At 36.0% G+C, this 9,686-nt stretch overlaps 1 protein-coding gene across 1 annotated transcript; it reads right to left on the bottom strand.

Annotated features, from left to right (window-relative positions):
- Window positions 1-2,550: 2,550 nt before the first annotated feature.
- Window positions 2,551-4,807, bottom strand: LOC131149618 (protein FAF-like, chloroplastic). Its single transcript, XM_058100233.1, has 2 exons — window positions 4,667-4,807; window positions 2,551-4,400 (listed from the first exon to the last, which is right to left on the bottom strand). The coding sequence occupies exon 2, from the start codon at window positions 4,314-4,316 to the stop codon at window positions 2,937-2,939; it is 1,380 nt and encodes a 459-aa protein (XP_057956216.1). The 5' UTR covers window positions 4,317-4,400; window positions 4,667-4,807; the 3' UTR covers window positions 2,551-2,936.
- Between the last annotated feature and the right edge of the window lie 4,879 nt (window positions 4,808-9,686).

Genomic DNA, 9,686 nt, shown 5'->3' with positions numbered 1-9,686 from the left:
TGCATCAACTGGGGCAGATTTCATGTCAAGTTTCAGGAGTGCCAGTTCAGAAATTTGCTCACTTGAGTGGAATTTAAAAATATGGCCGGGATTAATTAAAGATGCATGTAATTGGGGCAGATTTCGTGTTGAGTCTTATTGAAAACACGACCAAAGTCAGTGGCAGATAAATGCAATTGGGGCATATTTCATGAGTTTTAGTTAAGCCCATTCAGATGCTTTCATATCAGAGTGGAAGTTGAAAACACGGACAAGGTCAGTGACAGATGAATACAACTGGGGCAGATTCTATGTTGAGTTTCAGTGGAACCCATTTAGGCACCCTCTTATCAAATTGGAATGTGAAAACAAGGCCAAGATCAAAGATTGGGTTTGTTGATTATAGGCTCATTGGAAAGGTTTGCATATCATCATGCAAGTCATGCATTGCATAAAAAGGAAAAGAAAAAGGTGCATACATATCCTTTAGTCATGCGGCAGACATACATATCATACAACATGCATACATATAGCAACAGAGCATTATTCATTCATTTTTTTTCTTGTTGAATAGGCTTTTAAATGTCATTTTACACCTCTGACTGAGCCATTTTTGTCGCTCTAATATTTGAAACTGGGGTAGCTCACCCCAGGCATAGATTGACATATTTGAAACTGCAGCAGCTGACCTCAGGCACACATTGATTTACCTGGAAACTAGGGCAGATGACTCCAGGCACAAATTGATTCATTTACTTTAAAACTAGGGTGATTGGCCCTAGGAAAAAATTGAATCATTTATTCAGAAATTGCACTTTAGCACCTAGGTTCTCAAACCTGGTGCAAATCATCACAATGTACTTCGGCCCCTAGGTTCTCAAACCCAATGCAAGTCATCACAATGTGCTTCGGCATTCAAGTTCTCAAACCCGGTGCAAGTCCTTGTCATGTACTTTGGGACCCGCATTCTTAAATCCGGTGCAAGTCATTGCCATGTACTTCGGCATCCACGTTCTCAAACCCGGTACAAGTCATCACAATGTACTTTGACACCCGGGTTCTCAAACCCGGTGCAAGTCATTGCTATGTACTTTAGCACCTAGGTTCTCAAACCTTGTGTAAGTTATCACCATGTACTTCGGCACTCATGTTCGCAAACCCGGTGCAAGTCATCACAATGTACTTTGGCACCTAGATTCTCAAACCCGGTGCAAGTCATCACCATGTGCTTCGGCACCTAGGTTCTCATACCCCGTGCAAGTTATCACCATGTGTTTCGGCACCCAAGTTCTCAAACCCGATGTAAGTCATCACCATGTACTTCAGCACCCAGGTTCTCATACCCGATGCAAGTCATCACCATGTACTTCGGACATACATATCCGTAGATTTGCTGATCTCTCCCATCAATATCATAGGAAAATATGGTTTTTGTACATCTCCTATTCAAACAGAAGCATGGGCTATCAGAAAAGGTTTGAATTGAAGGTGACTATTGAAAAGGGACATAGAAATATTTTTGTATTCTTAGTTGCAAAGAAGGTGATCAATGCATTGCTGTTCATCTTGGGAGATTTGTAATATTTTTGTTGACATTCTAAATATGAAAAGTATGTTTGTATCCTATGCTTTCATTTTCTACCCAAGGGAGTTCAATTTTCTGGCTCATTATGTTGCACCAGGTACAAAATTAGGGAAACAATATTTTATAATCAAACCTCCATGTGGACTTCTTCTATGTAACGAAGATGTATTTAGCTTTCCTATGAAAAGACTTTAAGTTAATGAATTATACATTTGAAAAAAAAAAAAAAAGAGCGTGGATTTATGTGAATTTAAACAAAACATATAATAAAATTGCATTAAACTTCTTTCAAATCCAAGCCTTGACATCCATATTCCAAAACACTAGCTTAGTGTACCCTTTATAAATTTCAAAACTAGGCATTAAATGTTCTTTTTTATTTAGTTCTCGTTGAATTTATTTTTTAAGCAAATGTTTGTTTTACTCTTTAAAAAATATGAATACTTTTATTCATTAAAAATTCATACTAATTGTACTTTTAAGTAGTATACATTTGACCGTTTAAGTGTAAGAGTCATAAGTACGTCGCGCTTGCTTATCCGATGTAGGATGGCTAAGGTTGAACCATTATTTGATAATTAGACTTAACAAAATGAATTTTTTTTATAAAAATAATAAAAATACCATGATAAAGGGCAATATCATCAATCTCCATTTTGAAACTTAGGAGGATGTGATTGTACTTTTGCCAAATCTCAAGATGCCTCCAAATAATTTATTCTATAAATTATACATTATTTTATAAAACTATCCAATTAAGTTAGCCCAAATGGCAACATCAACATGGAAAATCAAGGGAAGATCATTATGCTCCCAAAATTAAGATCAAACAGATCAGACATGCTTCCCATTGAAACCCCATGGGCAGCAAATGCCCAAAGCAGAGGGGAAGAAGTGGAAGACATCCCCCCATTATGAGTACAGAGTCAAAGTCTCAAAGATCATGCCTTGAGATTTTGTTTAAGCAGCTACTAAAAGAAGAACACTGATAGAACCATATACTATATATGTAAAACAAAGTCATTGATCACCTCGCCTCCTTTTCAAGATCAAACTTTCCTTCCCACCTTTCTGTTTATTTTACTGCAGACTTCCATATGACCGACCATACAAAGCATATGCATTCCTACATATATAAGGTGGCTTAAAGAGAATAAACTGGCCACCAGGGTATATAACTCCGAAAGACTATAAGATAATAGATTTTAGATTCGATTCTTTATTGGATAATCTTTGATTTATCTAGTGCTGGCTGTAGCAGCTCGGTCAGTTCACCCCTGAGGATCCGGCCGCCCCAAGTTGTCAAAAAGAGAAAAGAGTAAATTGTACCAGTGTTTAATAAATTGAGATTGACACTGGGAGAGATGAGGGATTAGGAGGTGGCAATGCAACAGGGAAGGGGCTTTCCATGGCTCTTAAACCCCTTAAACAGAGTAATTATGTAATCTGCAATGTTTACGTTCCCACTAAGCAATAGCAATTGTCGGTGCTGCTGGGCATTTGGACTCGTGGTGATGATCAACGTATTGCTGCTGTTGTTCTTTATGGGTGAGTAATATTGGTGGGCAAAAGGGCCTTCCCAACAGTACTCGTAAGTAATGAATAGAGAGGCTGCAGCCACCGCTGCCGGCGGTGGCGCGATCAGTCGAGCCACCCGGGTCCGCGGCGGGAGTGACTTCGGCAGTGGAGCAATTGCGTCCTCCTCGAAACTAACCACCTCCCTGGACTCTGGAGTACTCCCTGATTTGGTACTAGTACTGCTAAGCTCTTTCATCAGAATTGGCACATTGATCACCCCGCTTACCAGCTTTGGTGTTTCCCCCATCGCAATTCCCATGTCCAGCTCTCCATGTTCTTTCTTTATTTCCTCAGCAGCCTCTTCTTCTCCCTCTTCTTCCTCTTCTTCGTTGATGTTCTGGTTTTCCGGCGGGGTAGTACCGGCGAAACCCAGAAGAAGGCGGCCGTCTTGGCGGTGGATGTGCATGCAGTTCTGCGAAGGAGAAGGCACAGCTTCGAGAACCAAGCGGCCATTCTCGCGATGGGGGCGCATGCACAGCGACGACCTGTTGCTATCTGGAAACAGGGAAGGAAGGGGCGGAGGGAAGGATGGAGTTTGCGAATTCTTACACTTCTCGACTCGCGCTTCCTCCGCTTCGAAAAATTGCGATTCTTTCTCTTGTTTCTCTTCTTTCTTATCCTCTTCAGTGTTCTCCATCTCCCATGGCGGACATGGGAAGAATCCTTCGGAACCATTCTCCGATCCGAGACTCTCGGTACAGATTTCCAGGCTCTTCTCGCTCATGGAGCTCGATCTTTTGTCGAGAGGGTGAACGTACGGAGGCGGAAGCGGTTCAGATTTTGAGGAATCCTCGGCCTTCTTGGCCAGAATTGAGTTCCAGACATCAAATTGCCCCGGCCTTTCGTCGTCGTTGTCCTCCTCCTCTTGCTTCGTGATGAATTCCTCTGTTTCTTCATACTCTGTTTCATCATACTCTTCTTCGCCTTCCGACGAAGAAGACGACGAATCCACTAGGAAGACCCTCGTAAAATCGCCAGAAGATGCAGATTTTTTGACCGGAGAGGACGCTAACCCATTCTGCGCCAGCCATTTCTTCGACGAGATGTCCGCTGACAGAGTTGTCCGAAGCGAACTAGCCAGTATAGCCCCAGCGGCCGCGCCCTCTTCTTCAATCCTTTTCAAAGGGAAAGCAGAAAAAGGCAAGCTCTTGCAGAGAGAATCACGAGTTGACATCTTCAGTTGCAGAATTCAATAAATTCGGCTTTCAGCAGGAACCAGCAGACACCAGAGAAGAAGAAGAAGTAGGAACCAGATTCACTGCAGAAAGTGAAGAGTACCGAACAATGTCATAATCATGAGGAAAACCAATAAAGAATCAAAGATGATCAGCTAATAAATATAATAATATGACTTCTGTTGCCATCCAACAAAGAACAAATTCCAAAGCCCATGTACAGACATAAATGGCTACCCATATTTGCTGAACACACATAAATAACAAAACAGCAAATAGGACAAATGCAGAGCTTGGAAAGTGCAAGTGTCTGGTGTATATATATATATGAATAGGATGAGATGTTTACCTCAATGAAGCAAAGCAACAGCATCCAGCGGAGAGTGAGGCAGGGGACCGCGCACTGGTGCGAGTTGCAGACAGAGGGAAATTAAGAAAGGTGAGAGAGGAGATATGGTGAAGAGGATGTTTGAGGAGGGAGTGGGCAATGCTGTTCTTTGGGGTGGGGGTCTGTATTTGTAGCGAGAGGCGCCCAAAAAGAGGTTCCTCCCCATGGGCCCACCCCACCCCGCCCGGCTACGCGAGACCTTAATTGGTTTTACGGTTTTACCCATTTATTATTATTATTATTATTATTATTATTATTATTAATTTTTGGAAAATAGTAGTTCTCACAAAGCTCAAATGTCTTTACATTTTTTCTTATAAAAAAATGTTAAATGATGCTTTTAACTAAAATTTATTTTAATTTATATACTTTTATTTATACAATTAAGAACTTAATACTTTTTATCAATTAAGGTTGTCAATTAAATTAATTCAATAGTTATGAATTGGAGAATTGAAATTAATGGAAGACCTCAGAAGATTAGTCAACTCATTTGAAGCCCAAATATTATTAGTTGTGAAAAAATATATATTATTTTAAACTTATTTTATGCTAATTATGTACTTGATTAATCCATATATCATGAATAAAAATTCTTGAGATTTTTTAGAACGAATAATAGTGATCTAGCATGTTATATCAAATTTTATTTAAATTCACTAATATTTTTAGATTTATTTAGGATGATGAAAGCAACTGCATGCAATTAATAAATATAAGTCAATTGTATTAATTAAAAGTGTTGCGATTAAAATATATTTTAGTTAATAATATAAAGACTGCCTTACGATTTTACTTGAGAAAAAAATTACTAATAGGGTACATTTTTTTTTTAAAAATTTTTTTTGGTGGAGGCTAAGTCCTATTGTGGTTGTTTTTTCTTTTTTTTTTGGTAAAAGACGTTTACTTTATTTGAGATTTGATAAAAAAAGAAATACTTTTCTTTTTTGAGATTTTAAAATTTTATAATTTTTTTTTTTGAAATTTGACAAAAAGACATGAATCTCTTTTAAGACTGCAAAAGCTTCATTGACCACCTTTAATTTACTATCAAACTTAAGCATATGCCTACATGTCTTGATAATCAAGTTCGTGACCCATCTTTTTTGCCGAACTTTTTTTTTTTATAGCACAAGCATAAAATTCAAGTAAAAGTTTAATAATGGGTAGTTGAGTTTTAAACTTGTGAAAAGAAAGGGTATTTTTGAGTGTCGGGGAGGAGATGTAGGTACCTTTTCTTCTCTTAATTAACAATATAGATATTAAAATATCGTAAAAGATTCTTTATGACTCATAATTTTAATTAGTTATTATAGTTTTGAGTATCTCCTTTATTTGTTTTATACAATTTTTCTTTATTCATTTGAAATTTTCTTAATTCTTATAATCGTGATAAATAAATTAGTTAATCATATAATTTTGTTATCACCTAAGCATTTTCAAACTTCAATTAAGATATCATTTGGTACTACAAAATTTTCATTTTTTATTTCTTTAATGCAACCTTAACTTCTTTAACTCAAATTTTGCAAATAAATATAATTTTTTTTTAGCATTTTCCTAGTTTTACAATTTTAAGATTAAGCTTTTTACTTGATTTTCATTCAATAGCTTATTAAAATAAGTTCATCATATTTGTTTTATATCTTCGTCTTTAGGTAAAACGCTCTCTTCATCTTTTTTTTTTTTCCTTTTTCAAGTACAATTGATGGTACCTAAATCTTCACTCCTTTCTCTATCTCTAGCAAAATTTTCCTAAAATTGCATTTCAAGGTGTTTTGCTAAGCCTATTTAAGGAGCATACGGACAAATGAAATTTATTATTTTTCCTCCTAAGACCATCTTGATTCTTATAATTTTATCGTCTATTATTTTAACATGAACATTACTATCTTTTGTGTCTTTGTCTACATTGATTCTCACACGATTCTAAAGTTTTGCTTCACGAGTAACAAAGTTTAAATCTTAATTTTTCAATTTCTATGCCTTTTCCTCCCCTACCCACTTAGTTTCTTGAAGGAAAATTATGTTCATACTAAAATATTATTGCAACTACTTCATACTAAAATAGTAAAGTCAGAACAAAATGGCATCAATATTGACCATTGGGTGCTAACTATTTCCACATATATCAAATAATGTGCTAAATAAGGTAAAAACGTATTCTCTCTTTATCGACGTATGCACATGAAAGTAATTGCCAAAGAATAGCCCAAAAGTGAAAAGAGGAGCCCAAAAAGGCTACAAGTAGACTACCTAGTCCCCATATAAGGTTAGGCAAAGAATGAGCGATTTGATCACTATATCAGTTGTTCAAAGATTAGTAAACAAAAAAATAATTGTAACGGTCTCAGTCTAACTCTGTGAGGTATTATCCACTTTTGGCCAACTAGACATCACACTTCTGTCTTATAAGAAGCACCTTATAAGGTTGAAACCTAAACCATCCTTATATGCCCAACATCTTCCTAGTTCATGTTTAATATGGGATTCTATTAGATATCTAATGCCCTTCTTAGAATGGCCCTCTAGGATTTACCCATATGACAGTACCCCCAATGTGGCTTTAATACAAATGTAATGGTCTTTATCTGACTTTGGTGAAGTATTGTCTAATTTGGCCTACTAGGTCCCATGATTTTGTCTTAAAAAAGGCACTTTACAAGGTTGAAACCAAATTATCCTTATTTGTTCAAGATCTCCCTAGTACACATTCAATATAGGGATCGTGATAGGATGCTATTTAAACATTCATTTGCTGACATTACTAGAATAACTAAATCATAAATGTAACTTGATATAAGGATCAACCTACTGACATCAAAGAGTGGCTAAATCATTAAGTGTAGCTTAGTCTAAGAATCAATCTTCCTATTAATAGAGTTTTAAATCAAGATTTATCTAAGGAATGACTTATTGACATTGGTAGAATAATCAAATCACAAGTAGCTTGGTCTAAGGATTGACATGCAAAAATAGATTAACGGTCAAATCATAAATAGTGCATAGCTTTAAGTAACAATCATCTTGCTAACACTTGTTGACATGTAGAGTGGACACATTATAATAAATAGTTAGCTTGATACAAGGTTTGACTTTCTGACACTAGTACAATAGTTGAATCATCAAGAGTAGCTTGATCTAAGGGTCGATGTATAGACATTGGTAGAATGGTAAAAAAAACTATGTAATATAGCTTGAAGAATATATCCAGTGGAATTAACTAAAATGATACACAAGCTACTCCTAGACTTGGTACTTCTCTTTCAGGCTTTGGGGGCATGGGGTTACATGAACTACTTGGTGATTACATTTTAGGCTTGGGGTGTATGGGGGCTAGATAGTTGATGGGGTCAAGTTGACCCACAACTTCAAAGCCATGTGGACAAAGAGGATACTTTGAACTTCCAAAGATCCCTAATGATAAGAACTTATGGGTTAGCCCCCTAACCATGTTACATTTTAAACAACATATAGTAACCTTGGGTTTTATTTAGATTCTAAATGATTTTCAATTAGTGACTATGGTTTAAGTCAAACTTTCCTAAAATCAATCAAAATCTAAGGATGTGATTAGTTGTCTAATTAAGGTAGTGTGACATAACTAGATGACTTAACCTAATAATTTCTCCCAAATAACAAAGAATCTCCCTCATAAATAGACTTTATCTAATATAAATCTGTGTTGGAGGAAAGATGAGTTGATGAACAAATTTGCAAGATTTTACATTTCATCTTGGAGATAAGATGAGGAGATTGAGATACCTATGATACAAGGATCTCGATTCTATGACAAGGTTTATAAGGGGTAGCTAGGGAAGAAGAGGTAAGATATCTTGGTTCGCCACACTGACTACATTCTCTCAAGTACCGGATTCAAAGGATTAGTGCACCGTTCAAAGCAACATAACAATATTCCTTTGGAAACAAAAAGAAGAACCTATTTGAGGGGGAAATGAGAGATATTTTATTCCACCACAGAGGATTATTTGATTCTCCCTTATACTCATAACCTTTTGCAATCCCCAAATAAATTTATGACTCTTGTCAAGTTCTTCTTCTTTCTCAACCATCTCTTTGTTTTCCTTATAACCTTTAGTTTTTCCCTTGAAGCTTTTCCCCTTCCACTTCTTAAACTACCCGTATAACTATATATTTCTCTTTCCTTATACATCCCTCGATCTCTCACTATTAAGGAAACACTTTCCAAAACAGATGAAAGCAAGATTAAGTCAATAGATGACAGCAAGCTCGATTCCATTCCATGATCTGAGGAATTGTATTCATTCACTTCTTTTCATTTATGTAAAGATTGTAATTATAGCTATTCCATTTATGTAAAGATTGTAATTATAGCTGTGCACTAGTCTTTCCTATAATTTTTCCAATTCCTGTAATTACTCTAGGACATAAGTTTTGTAATTTTTATAACATATGTAAGCTGCTATATATAGATACAATTCCTCTCGACAGCAATTGCATGAGAGCTTTTGTTGGCCTAACAAGGCTTACGAATCTTGTTTTGATAAAGTAAAAGAATCTTAACATGTTTTGCTAAGATACGTTTCAGGGCTCAAAAGCTTTCATAAAAAGAGATCAAGTTTAAAAGTTTTTATAAAAGATAAAGTCTCTAAAGGATCAAGCTTAAGTGTTTGTAAAGAAGCTCACATGAAGATTATGCTTGGCCCATGATGAAACAAAAGAAAATTGAAGAAGGAAAAACTTGGATTCAAAGATAGAAAAATCTGATGAAGCTTATAGTATATTGAAACTTGAAGACAAGATGGACTCAAAGAAAGACAAGCATGAAGACTTAAGTGGTTAGAATATGTTTAAGTCTTAAGAGAGTCTCTATGTAAGTACTTCATTCAAATGGTGATATGGTTGGATTTGAAGTTTATTAGGAAAATCATTGACTTAGAGACGACATTTTGAAAAACCCCGAAAAATATATTTCAAAAGTCTTAAATTACTTTGGGGA

This window comes from Malania oleifera, chromosome 2 (assembly GCF_029873635.1).
Source record: "Malania oleifera isolate guangnan ecotype guangnan chromosome 2, ASM2987363v1, whole genome shotgun sequence".
Lineage (NCBI taxonomy): Eukaryota > Viridiplantae > Streptophyta > Magnoliopsida > Santalales > Ximeniaceae > Malania > Malania oleifera.
Note: the sequence above shows the minus strand (reverse complement) of the source record. Positions and strands in the feature narration are given on the sequence as shown.